At 37.1% G+C, this 16,631-nt stretch overlaps 1 protein-coding gene across 3 annotated transcripts in view; it reads right to left on the bottom strand.

The window, feature by feature from the left end:
• Positions 1–16,631, bottom strand: part of OSBPL10 (oxysterol binding protein like 10) — a 195,768-nt gene that overhangs the window by 29,869 nt on the left and 149,268 nt on the right. For 2 of the 3 annotated variants that reach the window (XM_072412375.1, XM_072412374.1), the window contains one exon: positions 6,853–7,333. In XM_072412375.1, coding sequence (XP_072268476.1) covers positions 6,853–7,333 — 481 coding nt within the window. Of the gene's footprint in view, positions 1–3,086; positions 5,068–6,852; positions 7,334–16,631 lie in introns of those variants that run through there. The other variant, XM_072412376.1, reaches the window with a different exon arrangement.

Below are 16,631 nucleotides of genomic sequence, written 5' to 3'. Positions count from 1 at the left end.
ATGTATGTTCAATAATTGATAATGATTTATGATAAAAGGCATGCACCTATGCTTGGTATGCAGTGGCACCCAAGCAGAAGAGGAGATGGTCTGGACCATGAGCACCTCTGCTATTCACACCATTGCCATTTTTTGGGTTTAGGAAAGTCTTTTTAGGAGCAAGATTGCAACAAACTTTGAGGAAAAGATCATTGAGACAAGGGCATAGAGTGTGACCAGCTGCCAGATCTGCATGGAGACAGAATCATTCTTCACATGCAATCTCTTTGGTTGTTTGGATCCCTACAGGCAATCAAGCAACCTCCACAATGTTAGTATCAACATCCAGATTATTATTACACCAACTTCCCAACTCTATATATAAACTACCACACTAAGATCTCTCCTGGGACCTTTTTCTATTTTAGTTTGTTCTCCTCTCTAGAGAATATGTTTATTTTCCCTAAATGTCCCTGTATATACTTGCACTGCATGCAGGCTTTCATTTCAGATACATGATAGTGAAAAATGCTTTAATATCGTTAGTATTAATGTGCAAAGATCACATTATTTTCAAGCATTTGGACAAATGCATTTATAGCTATATGCATTGCCTATGAACTGGCCAAGGACAGCCTATGTAAACTTTTCCTCTTTTTACTGGCAAAGGAAATCTAAAAAAATATAGAACATAAAGATTTGCATTTGGGAATAGATGGCAGGGATGTTCTGAAAATCATAAATGGAAAGGAAGCAGCAGGATTTTGGTATAATGATCTGACAAATGTTCAGCAAAAAATTCTACTGATGCATTTAATTACAGGTTTCTGCAAATTTTTCCAGCCACTTGGATATCAGCATTGCACACCGAAAACCACAGACAGAAAGTGATCTGTGTGTGGAGGATGTTGGGCTAAGGTGGTGGTGCGTGCATAGTTTTAAGAGCTTAGTGTGTATGTGTAGAAGGCATCCTATGTTGCTCAGGAATATGACACCACCTGACACCATTGCATAAGTAAGTTAGATGGTTTCTCCATTTCTTCATGGAAGTTAAAAATCCCTTATTCATCTGCCATGCCTGAAAAATTTGGAGTGAAGGCAGCAAATAAGTGAAGCAAGGAGACCTAATACTAACACTTACAGCAAAGCATATGTCAAGAGAAAATTAAAAAAACTAACATTAGCTCTCATGTTCTCAACAGCTACCGCCGCTATACACATATTGCTCATTCTTTATTTAGCACAGGGTAGAGAAAAGCAACCAGCCATAATTAGTGTTAAGGAGACACAATGCAGCTGATGGTAAATACTATGGGAGACATTTATCAAACTATTTATAGGTTCAATTAGATACAAATCAGATTGACCCACTATTAGCAAAGTCTCTGTAACAGGTTTAAAGTGTATTTGTGAGCACTGCTCTTGTAATACTGGGCTGCCAAGTGCAACAGGCATGCTAAGTTCTGAGACATATTTATAACTGGAGATGAAACAGACATCTACAATAAACTTACACATAATTACAATGTGGTCAAGTTCCATTCTGTTGCAATGCTTCTTTAGATCAAATAAGTAGAATTTATGTAACCTTGTAATAAATCTGCTGCATAAACGTGTTCACTGCTGTTCCAGCATTGCCATGCTGTGCAACACAATTGATAAATATCCTCCTATAAGTCTGGAAGGTTGTTTTTTCCTCCTTGTGCCAAAGTGGGGGATTTAGAGTCCAGCACCCGGCCCTCCCTCCTTTGCAAAGCTTACTCACTTTCAAATGCCTCCTCATCTGTAAATTTATCTAGCCGGTTCCACCTTCTGCACTGCTGGTTCTTTACCCTAACCTCCTCCTTTGTATACTAACCTTTTCTTCCTCCATCTCTATTTTTTGGATACTGATCCTACGCACCTTTACCCTTAATCTCCTGCAAACTTTTGTTTGTAGTGTTTGTAGTGTCCCCTCACTTCCTTCCCATTTTGCCTTCTGGTCACAGTGGCGTCATCTTCCAATGCACTTCCCCTTTCAGGACACACAGCTCCACTCCACATATGTACCTGATCTACAATTGGCACACTTTAGCATTTATTTATAACAAAAGTTGCAATCTCTACTATGCAATAAGAGAAAGATTTGATTAAAAAATGGATGCCAAACATTGTAAGACTGGAAAACAATTACAAACATATAGATTACAGTTATTAGCATCAATTTCACAAAAAGATGATTATATTATTGTTTTCTGGAAACTGAAATGTCAACATGACCTTATATATAAGTAATTACATTTAATCACAGTTAAAGAATAAGAGGCCATGAAAACCTCTTGTAATGGTAATGTAAGAGAATGATTAGTTCCAAAGCAGACAATACCAAAAACTCGGTAGGAGTGCCGGAATAATGTTTCACCTTTGTTAAAGGTGGACAACTCAGCAAGGTGAAAAAAATAACTTGTAATGTAAGGAAACAGTGTAAATAACTTCAAAATAAAGATGTTAGTTGGAAATATTTTTCTACATGAATTTCTATCATGGGTTGAATTGTGAAATAAAGGTTTTTACATTCTTTGCCTATCAAATACAATAACTGTATGAATAAGGGTTAAAGAAAGAAAAGTAGTGTTTATGCCTTGCCAATTTGGTGCAACTTTTTTTTTATTGAAAATGCGTTATATATGCTACAGTACAAAGTAAAATGCATTATATATGCTACAGTACAAAGTAAAATGCATTATATATGTTACAGTACATGTAAAAAAAAAACATTGCAATAATATGACCAAGATTCATCTTGAAAAAAAATGAACACAATACATTATGGTGAAATTTTCATTTTCTGGACCTTTTTTAAAAAATACCAGTCTAAGACTTCCATCAACAGGATGACAATGGCCATTCCCCTGCATGAAGTCACTGCAGTGTTGTCTCTTAAAGCTGTACGCGCAAGAAGAGCGGGGTTTCATTTTCAACACCACATCAATGCATCTACTACTGTATGTGCTCTGGCCTAGCACTGGCCACGACAACTAGAGAAAGCTGGTGGAAGAGATTCAGGAAATCTTCTTTCATCCTTCCTCCAAGCTTTAACTACCAGTAGAGAACTATAGTCCCTGTGTTAAAAGTTACAAGGTTAAAAAAAAACTTGGAAAGAGGAGCCAATTATATTTTTAATAATAATAATTTTAATAAAAAAATGCTTATACATAAATGGTATGCTTAGGAAAATACTAATATTGAAATAATGTGAGCTTGCAATAAACCTTAAAGCGGAACTAAAGTTTTACTTTAAAAAATTGTAACCAGGCAGGGCCTTATTACAGAAAGGGATAGGTGATGTCTCTTCTGCAATAAGCATTCCTACCTTCCTGATCGCTTTCTTCTTCTGTAAAATGCTGTAAAAAAGTTACGTCACCCCAGTCCAGCCAAACAAGATGGCTGAAAAACTGAACAAGAAAGAGAATAATGCAGCGTCCTTGACAAAACAGGGACAGGTGAGTATAAATAGGGTTTTGTTGCTCTTTAAAGCAGACTTAAAAGACAGTGATACATTTCTGGAAATTGAGACAATTGTAGAAAATCTTGGTGTGTTACATCAGTGGTCCAATAACGGCTTAGTAATAGTGGTTTAAATAACGGCTAAATAGAAGTGAAAGTTCTGTAAGATTCCAACCATATTACTTCAACATATACAAAGGAATGCATGGGGTTGTGGTTATAGAATTGTCATATATACATTTACATTTATAAACAGTGCAAGTTTGTATTCCAGCTTCAGATTTTCAAAACTTTAATTTTAGTTAGGGTGAGTAAATCAAGTTTTCGGCCTAATTCTATAGCTGTATGTGTCTTAGATGGGAACATTTACCACCAACACCAGACCAAAAATGCTGTGGTATATATGTAAGGAAACTGAAGACCACAATAAAAACAGATATACATCCTAACCCTTCCCACACAACAAAATCAATGTGACTTTGTTGTGTACGTTTCCCTGTCACAGAGATATCCCATCAATTATTGTAGTTGTCCCTCAAAGTCACTGAGGCAGAAAACATGGATTAATCTCCCCAACAGGCACGGAGACAAAGTGAAGACCTGACAGATATTCTAACCCATCCCCCATGTACACAAGCTTGCTAGTTCGGTTTTTTATATATCACATAATCCACTTCAAAATGCATAACTAATCTGTCTCCGAGGATATGCAGATGCTTTAATTAAAATCACAGTGTATAATTCCTATCTAAATGTATAAAGGTTATTAACTCAGGAGGACCCAGGGACTTTTCATAGAGCCGGAACCATCAAAAGTACAGACAATGATGTAACCAGGGACAAATGCAAGATTTTCAAGGAGGCTATATGTTTCAGAAAAGGGAATGTAGATTATGGTTTATAAAAAAGGGTGTTGCAAAACAAATGGAATGAATAAAGAATGTACAGAATGTCAAAAAAAGTGAACCGTGTGGAATAAGGAATGCACAATATGTCAAATAAAATGAGGCATTGCAGAATAGGGAATGTGCAGCATGACTTAAAGAAAGAGACCTTGTGTAATAGGGAATGTACAGCCTGTCGAATGGAATAAAACAATGTGGAATAAGGACTGTATAGCATGGCATACATAATGAAGAAATGCGGAACAGGAAATATACAGCATGAAATATGGAATGAGGTGGAATGAAAAGCTGGCAGAGGAAATTTTACACTACCCAACATACTTTGCCACTTTGTATTGATTTGATTGGTCGGATCCAAAAAAAGAAGTAGGTAATGGAAGATTTCCTCTGTTGCCTTATGCAGTTATGAGCCAAAGCAGTAAGCTGGTGAGCTGTAACGGGCCCATTGTTGATAAGGGTCTGGAGTAAAATGCACAGCAAAGGCGAGTTTTTTTTTTGAGAATCTTTTGACATAAAACAAATATAACACGGCAATAAAGGCATAAAATCGACATTTAGAAAACAAAACGTGTAGATAACCCAGATGAACAATAGCAGTCCAAACTAAGTATATAATATGTCCATGTGCAGAAGTAGCAAGTGCTACATTCAAATAATGAAGAGGCCAAAATAAGTAACAGAATCCCATACAGTATTGCTGGAAACAAACAAAAATACAGTAATCACAGAACAAAAAAATACATGAACTGTAATAGGAAATAAAGAGGAGGGAAAGGAGGGGGTGATGGGGCAATAGTAGTTAGAATGTTCCAGATTCAAGTATTCAAAACAGCTCCCTAAACCTGTGACAGAATAATAAGCCTCCCAGAGTTCCCAAATCAGTTCAAAGTTGTCCACTTTGATTTAAAGAAAAGCTGTTAAATATTCTATCAGTCGAACATCTTGGATATGAGTATTTAAATCCTCCACTAAGGGAGGCAAATTAGATTTCCATCTGGCTGAAATCAGGGTGTGAGCCGCTACTAAAATATGGGTGGCAAGTTTACTGGCAAGTTTGGGGAGATCCATGAAGGGCAGCCCCAAAAAATGATTAATCGGATCTAGTAAAATGTGTTGTTAGGTCACATTGGTGGGCAGCTTGTTAACAGAGTCCCAATAACTTTGAATAATGGGGCAATACCAAAAACTTTGTTCCAAGGATCCCCCTCTAGATCCCGCACTGCCAGCAAATAGGGTCCACAGAGCGAAACAATCTATGAAATACATCTGGCATATGGTACCATCTAAATATGATGTGTATACATTTTCTTAGTACCATGTATAAATTGGGCTTTTATGTGCCGCTTCCCAAATATCTGACCACTCATCATTGTCCAAAGTACGACCTAAGATTCCTAGGTACCCATTTATGCAAATTTGCTAGAGGTCCTTTGTATGGACCTGTGAAGGAGGCAGTAGATAGAGGACTCTTAGTATAGGAACCATCCATACATATTGACTTCCGTAAATCTGGGTGTCTGAGTGAGGGAGAGGGCATATTGTCTTTCTGCACAGGGCCACAATCATTCTAGAACAGAAAATGACCTTGTCAAATGTCAGAATGTCTCTATGCTCTAGAAATGTCTTTGTACTGTAACCTATTATATCGAACATTGTCTATAGAATACATCTGAATCGTCAATAATTGTGAAAAGCTTCCACTTTTAGTTACGGTATATAGTGTACCTAAGCCTAGAAATGCAGGCTTAAAGTCCTCAAAATGTAGAACAGGTAAGACAGGTAATAGAAACTGCAACTGTATAAGAACTGGAGGTGCAAAGGTAGGTATAATGTTTCTAAGTTCTAAATACACATAAATCCAGAAAGTGGCTGGCCTAAATAGGCCCTAAACCCTTCTTCTAAAGATTTTGGAAGCCTAAAAATATTTATCAATAATTTTTTTTTATTTTGTCAAAAGGAATTTAAGCAGCTTCAGTCCCATTTGTTCATGAGAATCCACATCTATTTAAAAAGTTCAAATTCATACAGTATATGTAATTTGTTTCATTTAAAAAACAATATCTAACTTTGTTTAGCCAGTCTTGTAATTCAAACACACATTTCGGGTGCACCATGGTTTTCCTAGACAGCATGCTAATGAGGTCACCCCTGTGCTTTCCTTTCCTATAAAGTAGGTCCACTGTGTGACAGACAGCACAGATTGACTCCATTCACCTAAAAGTGCTGCTAGGCAGGCGATTCTATAGAAATTATATCAAGGCAGATTCAGGTATTTATCATTTTTAATAAAGACATAACTGTGTTGAAATGTGTTTATTTATATTTGCCTAAAAATCACATTCATCTAGAAAAATAAATAAGCCTGCTACCCATCATTTGCTGCTGTTAAATATGTAGCAATGAGGAGATATTTAAATTAAAAAATAACGAATATAATTATAAACAAACATGCCCATTAATTAACAATGATAACATTACATACCTTCTCCAACCATTGAAACTCCAACAGACATCCCCAGAAATTTGCTTTTCGTCCATATGTGTGTGTTAACACACATCTTCTTTTCTTTGCATTCACAGTAAAAACAAGACACAGGTGGGTGATGGGACACTTGTTCAGCGACAAATCGCACTTTGTATGACTCATTGGTAGATCCCTGGACTTTGTCAGTTTCTTTGGCTTTCATAGAGGCACTCTGTGTTCTGCAAGGCTTTACTTTTTCCTTGGGAACATCCCAGCTACAATGAAACGTTTCACCTAAAATTGGGTTATAAGGCTTCTTGGCAACAGCTCCTTTGCGGCCTTCATGGAAGGCTGTCAAATAATATTCCACAAAACTAATCATTCGTTCCTCAGGGGTGGTACCAGCTGCAACGGATAAGAACAGATCGGGATGGGCCATGAAATTTGCATACATCTCCAGAAGTGATCGTTTCTCCAAAATAAATGTTGGAAGAACCACCTGTCATAAAAGTAGAAAATATATAAAGCTTCATTAGATCATGGATTTTTTGCTATCACACAGAGTATTTAGGCAAAAAGCTATAATACATTTATGACAAATATTTAAGGCAGTTACTTGAAGTAAGCACAAATGTTCAGATTCAAATTTTTCAAGCTGCAGAATGTGGAGCAATTGTGGTAAGTATTGTACAGGACTCCAGGGGTGGATCCTGAATGGCAGGTATACTTCACCATTTAGGTTGTGGTTCCTATAAAAACAGGGTATTGTCTATGGAAGCAGTCCGAGAGGTTTTGTTTGGCAACCAATGGTTGCTGTTTGGTTAGTTTTCTTAAAGATCCCAGGCTTTCAGATAGGAGGGAAAGATCTGGGTGGGCCTTCCTATCCCACCACAGCATAGGCCAGTTTTTTAGAATGACCTGACAGGTATGTCTAAGACAGACAGGAGCAGGGTGAGAGTCTGATGGTAAGAAGTGGGGCTGAAAACCAGCAGTAAAGGGTAGCTTCAGGCTGTTTGGGGGAAAAACTCCCATTGCAAATTATTACTACCTGTGAGTACCAGGTGTCCACCTGGTGTAGCCGCTATAGTTGCAGGACTTTTGAATTGACAACCTATGGACAACCTATGGCACCTATTGCTAACCTTTTGGTTTTAATTTATGACTGAGTTCTAAAGTGTCCTGCATTGTGCTAATCCCACTAACTTTACAGTATGAAGATCACCCATACAACTATGTAGTACATTTTGATGATTGTCCTTTCTTTATGGTACAGTAGAGTATAATTCCAGTCATTTAGCTCGGATGATAAAGCCCAGTACCTTAGTAGATTGTACTACTATGCACATTGTTTTTATATATACCTACAAGTGTCCAATATCATTAAGGAGGTGGGGTAGTGATCCCTTGTGTTGGATTATTTTTGTATCTGTCTACTAATGACCTTGAACCATGGGAATCAAAGGTAAAAGTTTTAATATGTCCTATTCTCTTGTCACTGTCCATTTTAATAAACAGCTTGGTAAATGCAGAGAAAATGGAAATAAAGAAATGTAAAATGAACAAGAAAAATCTAAGATTTTTGTGACAGTGGCGCAGTGGCAGATGTTAGGAGACATAGGATCACTGACATGGCCAGATCTAGGCAAATAATGGCCTTATATTAGGCCCTAAGTCCCCACTTCAAAAATCTGCGATCAGGCAGGACTTTATTGCAGAAAGGGACATGTGATGTCTTCTGCAATAAGCATTCTTACCTGCCTTATTGCTCCACAGAGCTGTCAAAATTGTTACCAGGATACCGAACACATCACGCACCTGTGCGTATGTAATCCCGACCCTATGTAATCCCGGCCTGACCAATCAAGATGGTCGAAGGTCACAAGAATGAAGAAGAAAAGAAGGAAGACGGTGGCACCCAGGTGAGTATCACAGGGTTTTGTTAATCTTTAAGCATGTTTATTCCACTAAAGGGCACTGTTTTAATTAAGATGAACTAGATGAGCAACCTTTTATCTATGTTCTCTGCTTCTCCTTTTGTCTCTGCTTAGAGAAAGGTAGTTTATTGGCATATACATTTGTGTTAAAAACAATAGGGGAAATCCGATTTACACCACTCTGGGCACAAAGTAGTTAATATTCCCTGTCGAAAACAATGCATCTACATTTTTTCCTACGCAGCAATTACAAGGAAATATAAGTACAATCGAATCCTGTAGCAGAACACTAATACTGTTTGTGGAATTGTGTGTACTGATCATTATCAGCATACCAAAATAAACTGACAAATAGCTATATACGCTACTTGCCAATCAGAACCTTTTCTATTAACAGCTCTAATCTGTTATACTTTCCATAAGTCTTTTTTTCAGATTCTTTTACACAAAGCACTGAGCTAAGATTGAAACATTTTTTCCTCTGGGAACTTAAAATGGTATCTCTTATTATAATCACAGAGAAGAAAAAAATATTGTAACATTCTCTACTGTAGGAATATGTTCATAATCAGTCTATTGGCTGATTTACATTCAGCAGGTTCACATTCATATCTTCCTAAATGCTACGCATTAAAATGAATCTGCTGGATTTAATGACATGCTATATGAGCTAAATAGTTTCTCATCTCTGCATTTGATTAATACAAGAGCTGCACTAAATACATTTTTTAAACATGACAAATGAGATCCACCCATATATTTCCAGTTCTGGCAGGTATAGCGTTATTCTCTTGATACCCACTTATCGCTTAAAAGAAGGCAGCTTCCAATCAAATATTTTTATAGCAAGTTTCATTAAAAGAAAGTCTAAAAGAGAGCTCATCTAGAACCCCTTGGTTCTAATACGCATCACAATTAAATGATAAAAAATGCAGTTGCTAGGTGTAACCATAGAGAGTTTGATAAAAGCTATATATTCTGGGCACCATTTTGCAACTAAACAAAAGTAAATTCCACCTGGTATAAGGTCATCCCATGCCACACCCCCTTATGGGAACTACAAAAGACAAGAACAAAACATTTGGGACTTTTAGGTGGTGCAATACCTCTAAGATTTATAAATACTTGCATATCTCATAATGAATCATTAACATATGGAATCAAAACCAACAACACCTACCCTGTTTTGGTCACTGTAAGGGGTCTACTTATGATACTACATTCACTTTGACACCCTATATATATTTTTGGTGTTTCAACTATTTACTAAAGATAACTTGGCTATGGTATAGATAAATATAGATATTGGGTAATGTTGCTGATTGTTGGTTGTTGGACAAAGTTTGTCTATAGTGTACTTAAGGCTGGGTACACACATACAATAGTTATTGTTGGAAAGGATCGTTCACAATCCTTTCCAAAGAGAAAAGACTCCACAAACACTTCAACACAAAACACAATTGATAGCACCAACTTTTGGGCTGGGGAAGCTTTAATCTATAACTCCCCTAACCTTTTTCTTCTTTTACTCACATTTTTACTCTTGCCATGTAGTTTTTCCCTTTGTGTGAAAATTCCTGCAGTCACTATGGCAGAACATACCAGTCCACTGCCCACTGGCATGACCTCGACTGTCCTTTCTGCAAAAATGAACCTGCCTCTGTTCCACAATCATACCTATCACATTATGCTAATATAGTCTCATGCATTGACTGTCAAACCATTTTTTTAAACACATAATTTTAAGAGAAAAGATATGATTTGACAGTAAATCTATCAATTGGTTTGATTTGTGATTTTAACAAAAGGTAGCCTCAGCTTTTGTGTTTTCTTCATGTGCTCTTTAAATTGTTGTGATCTGTGACATATTACTTATAAAGGGAACAATTATTTTTTAAAATATATTTAATATATTTTATTTATTAAGCCGCAATATCTTGCCTAGTACTGGACAGTTCAGAAAAAAATAACTACCATTGCGGGAAGAAAGGATGCCCCATCATGTATGAATTCTAGGTAAGTATTATTCTGTTTGGATCTAATATTTTTTAAATAAAGGAATCACTCATGATTATGTAATCATGAATTTTTAAAGTTAAATAAATCCCTTTTACAAATAATTTATTACACAGTCTTAGTTAAACTAAAGCTTAATATAAAGTCAGGAGTGTGGGGAGGGAGATGATCAGATGGCTGTATAATCTGAATATTTACTAGTAGTTTGTTTTATAAGCAGAAGGCTATTTTTAACACAGCATTAAAGTTAGTACGTAAACATGTAAATAGGGCCTGGTGCTCCACAAGCAGGCAATAATCTGTATATAAGATTAGTCCCGAAAGAATAAATACTATAAAAACTACACAATCTATTTGAAAGAATATCTGTTTTGAGGAAAGTTGACAGCTCTGTGTTTACTTTTGCCCACATAAAAGAAGAAAAACAATTTTCAATTTACCATTCACTGCGTTTGAATGGCAGATGTTCCACTCACTTTGCGTCAATTACCAGAGTGACACATTGTTCCCCTATACCAATATTCAGTACTATAAATCGCCTGCTGCTATAATAAACCTTTTGTTTATCCTGGAAAAAGCAAACCTGCACAATCTATTATTTGCACTGCTAGAATGCACATCACTCGAATGGGCTGACTCTGCACTAAAACACACAAATTAAAGAGCATGCACTCTCTGTGGCAGTGCATTACATTGTGTTGTTACCCATTACTCATTACTTGTATTGCAATGCAATTGTGCTGAAAAGGTGAAAAAGGGGGATAAGAAAGAATGGTAATGCATCAAAAAATAGGCCTAATTTGTTTAAGCTCTCCAAGGCTGGAGAAGATACAGTTTTATTAATGAACCTGGGTGATCCAACAAACCTGGATCTGGTCCAAGATTAAAAACATTTGCTAACAAACAGCAAATGACTTAAAAACTGCAATTCAAGTTTGCTTGATCACCCAGCTTTACTGATGAAAGTGTATCTTCTCCAGCCTTGGAGAACTTTAATAAATCAGGCCTAATGTGTGGTGGACGTGTTACAGTGCCTTGTAGAAAGGTATTCACGGTTGGCTCAGTGGCTAGCACATGCTCAAGGTCCTAGGTACGAATCTCAGCCAAAACGCTTTTTGCAAGGAGTTATTATGTTCTACCTGTTTTTGCATGGGTTTCCTCCAGGCACTCCGGTTTCCTCCCACATCCCAAAAACATGCAGTTAGGTTAATTGGCCTCCCTTCCAAAACTTCCCTTAGACTATGTAATGACATATGACTATGGAAGTGATATCAGATTGTGAGCCCCTTTGGGGGACAATTAGTGAAATGACCACGGATTTTGAAAAGTGCTGCGTAATACTTTGGCGCTATATAAATACTAGTTCATAATAACAAATATAATTCAGGAACATGCATGTTCCTGTAGGGCATATGTGTCAATAGACTAAGAAGCTGTTTTTAGTTGATTGGTTTATAATCAAACAAAAAAGAGTCGGTTTAGAATTTGGAAGGCAGAAATATGCTGATTTAATTGTCTGTAAAGTTTATATGAAGAATATAATATGTTTGAGGAAGGTTAAATTATGCAGGGCAGTGTCAGTATGTTTGACAAAATCAGAAAAGACATAGAATACTTGGCATGAAATTGCTGATGGTTCAAAGAAAAAGAAGAACATTAGACTGCAGCACATATTACTAACTTAAGCTACGTACACACTTCCAATTATTATCGTTGTTAAACGAACGACGAACGATTCTGCACGGTATCTGCGAACGATCGTATAGCACCGATCCTGTACATACAGATAACGACACGATCGTTCGTAGATATTGTACACACAATAGATGCGATCGTTTGAGCGATACAGGGAGTGATGTGCACGACAGGGAGTGAACGAACGTTCGTTCATCACGCATGCTCAGACCATGGACGATCAATGAACGATCATACACACGAACGATGGTCAACGATCGTCGTCCAATCCGATCCGCCGGTCCGGTCGTTCATTTCCAACGACTTTCCTCGTTCGTCGGCGTCGTTGGTTACTTTTTTTACGAATGATTTTTGCCCAATCGATCGTTCGTCGTTCGTTCGTCGTTCATTTTGAACGATAAAAATTGGAAGTGTGTACGCAGCTTTACACACCTTTTTGAGATGCAGTTCACTATTGATTTATGTATATTGTTTTTCTGATAGCAGATCTTTTTAAAGATAATAGATTGAATGCAGGTAAATCTAAAATCCAGATGCTGTAGAGATACCATTATGTGCAAGCAAATCCTATGTAAGACAGTTGGCGTCAGAACTTTACCTTATTCACTAATCTAGGTGTATATTCACTTTACAAAAATAAAAATAATAAATTGCAAAAAGAAAATTCAACTTGAAGGTTAAGACAAGTAAAAAAAAAAGGTTAAAATATATAGCAATACAAATACTTGTAAGATTTTGGGTTGTTTATTTAGCAAAGCAAATATATCACTTTGCCGAGGATATTTAGTTTAGCAAAAAAGTTTTTTTTTTTTTTTACAAAGAATACCCAATCACATGGAAAATGGTGGACGAATGGCAAATACAAAAAACACAATTTTTGCTTGCCCATGATTGGATTGAATAGCAAAGCACTGCAAACCTGCCCTTGCACAGTAATAACTGACCATGCTAAATGAACACCTAAATCAACCTCAATGTGTTCTTTGTACTGCTGCCTGTAGCCCTCTATCCTGTTGTGATGCTGAAGAAGCTGCCATAGAAGAAAGCACTTAGCAGACGGGGAATATTCAATAGGCTGAGGAGTAGAATGTCTTGTCTTGGGGTGATTTCTTTAGTAGAATATGTAAGATAAGGCTACAGTAGGAGAAGCGCAATAAAGCCAAACTCCAGCCAAACAACTTATTTTAAACAGACGAGGTCAGGTTGGTGTTTCTGTTTGGAAGATTTCACCTACTGTGAGGACATGTAGAGATGAAAATATTTTACAACTGGGACAGAGTCAAAAACAGTACAGTGATGAAGAATTAGAACTTCTGTTTTTATTGCTGTTTGTACCTGTCTTTCCTAGTGAAGCCTGCAACTCCAATTTCTAGTATAGGCATCACAGTTGGCTGGAGTTAGGCTTTTCAAGTAAGGTAGAGTCCAATTTATTTTTGCACTGCCTGTAGGTATACTGAGATAAAAAGATCAGCAGCTATCCAAAAGAATACTGCAAGTTATTGAAGAAATATCTGCCATGGTAGAATAAAACAATAGCTTTTAGCAACCGAGGATCGGTATTATTAGTAGGATAAATGTGATCCACAGTACAGCATATATAGAGGCAATATATGACAGTCAAAAAGATCGTTTGATTCAATCACTCCTGTTCTGCCGCTTCTTTCCAAATTGAGCAGCCAGTGCAGGTTCTCATGACAGCTTGATAAGACATTTCATCTGGTATGCAGAGGAAGATGTGAATACAGTATTAAAATGATTACTGGTGATTCAGGATAGCACAGTTTGAAATAACCAAGCAATTGTTTGATGAAACTATGTTCACAAAATTGGTGTTTTAACAAAAGATTATCTGTATCTGTATAGCGTTACAAATAGTGTTGGTCAAACAGCTGAGTGTTCGATTCAGCAGGTATTCGATCGAATAGCCCGATATTTTTCGGGTGATTAAATGCCGAATTTGAACACCATTAAAATCTATTGGAGGGTAAATTTTTTTGCTCCCGATTGCTCTTGCAGCCCTAGCGTAACTGTAGTATGTGTTCTTGGATAGAGATTGGTAGAGAACACATACAGAACAGCAGTTCATCTGCAGTCACAGCTGATTGGAAGCACTCACGTGCCTCCTCCAATCAGCTGTGACCGCAAAGTTCCCACGGTCACCGGGCTGTACTTGTCAATAAGTACAGCCCGGTGACCGTGGGAACTCTCAATGGTTCATGTGGAGTTTGCCTTTTTTTTTTGTTTAAACATATTTTTAAACACAAATTCGCAAAGTCGACTTCTGTGCTTTTTGGGTCAGGTCTGCCCAAATTCGAACTGCCATTTTCGGGGCAAATAAAGGGAAAACCCGAATTCGAACACCAACACTAGTTATAAATAGTTTCATGGGTTTAAAATGACATGCAGGCAAAACCATTGGCCACTGTGGTCATCTATATGTAGGAAGAATGATGAATTTGATTTGGTGTACATAAGTGGGAAGGACTGTGGAGAAGGGGCTCCTTATATAAAGTGTAACACAACATTTCACTGGGTTTTACAAAAAAGATGTAAGCACTCTAGGTCTTTTTGGAAATCAGATCTTCCATCTCAATAAGTAATACAAACCTTCCAAGCGTAACACTCACCACCCGAAAGGTTTAAATGAGGAACTCCATCCTCTACAAAGTAGAGTAGAGTAGGACAACCGTTTAATGTAAAGTAAAAATTATATTTAAAAAACAAAAATATTAAAAAAAGGTAAACCCCCTGCCACAGCAGTAAAGACTGAATAGGCGAGCAGAGACCCCTGGGATACCTACATCACGTATGCCAGGAGGCTTCAGTTGTTTTTTTCTGAACATGCCTGAGTCTGTGTATGCGCAAAAGGGGCTTTTTCGTGCAATGGGAAAGAAAATGCCAATCTCACTCATGGGCATTGAGATTGGCACTCTTTTTCCCCCATTTACAGCAGTCTACTGTTTTAAACCTTAGGGTTTTGGTTTGCCAACTTCAGTAATGCATTCTGCATACTTGCCTCGATCTTTGAAGGACTTTAATCCTAGAAAAAGTTGTGTTTCCTCAATCTAAATCCTTTAAAAATGAATATGTAGCCATTCCTAACTTTACACACCTCTAAAATCCTCACAAATTCATATGAAATATTTTTAATTTGACCATGGTTCATAGAAACAGATTTTTCCTGAAAAAAGCTGACAATTTTTAGTAATCAAACTCTATATTATAGGAGAGGGTTTCAACCCATAGCTCTAATCCATCTCATCATCAGCTCTCTAATTTCACCATTTGCAATTTCACTCTTTTCAGATCAATTTACCAAGAAGAGACCCTGTCACCAGATTATTTAATTCATCAGACACCCTTGCTTGTGTATCAATCGCCCTGGCAGATATGATGCCAGCATCCCCAGAAGAATCAGCACTACCATTCAAAGGACAATCTATATAATGTCCCTTTGCCCCGGCAGCTACATAATACTTTTTTGCAAGTAAGCATTAAAAACACTTGATGTTTTGTTTTTTTGATGTTTTCTGTGCTTAAAGCCGAACTAATCCAGCGATACCTATCCTCGTTTCATAGCAAGTCGTCACCATCTTCCTTCTTTTGTTCCTGGAGACAATCTTCACCCATTTTCATTGGCTGTACCAGGACAAAGTGACTAAATCATGTGGGACTTCATTCTTCCCTGGCACATGCTGACAGCTGGGCATTGTTTAGGCAGTTAAGAATAGATATTGGTGAAGGGACATCGCCTGTCCCGTTCTGCAATAACCACATGCCTGAATTGTTAATTGGCACAGTAGGACATTAGTTCCAGTTTAAGTAACGACATGGTCTCTTTAAAAACTTCTCTCCTTGTTTCCTAATATGAAATTATTAAACATTAGATTACATTTTTAAAGAAATGTAAGCATACAAGGATTCACACACACTTTCACACGCTGTTTAGCTTTTATAGATAACATTACATTCCTATGAAAAAGTAATTACATTACAGTCAGAAGTGCTGGACAGAAATCATCTGTCACTTTACCATATGATGGACAAATGGCAAAACAATATAGTTATATTATTTTTTCAGGAACAAATATCTGCTTATATCTTTCTTCAACTCCTTCATTTATTTTGTTATATCACCTGCTCCATTACTTT

This window comes from Pyxicephalus adspersus, chromosome 5 (assembly GCF_032062135.1).
Source record: "Pyxicephalus adspersus chromosome 5, UCB_Pads_2.0, whole genome shotgun sequence".
Classification (NCBI taxonomy): domain Eukaryota; kingdom Metazoa; phylum Chordata; class Amphibia; order Anura; family Pyxicephalidae; genus Pyxicephalus; species Pyxicephalus adspersus.
This window is presented reverse-complemented; position numbering and strand designations above follow the sequence as displayed.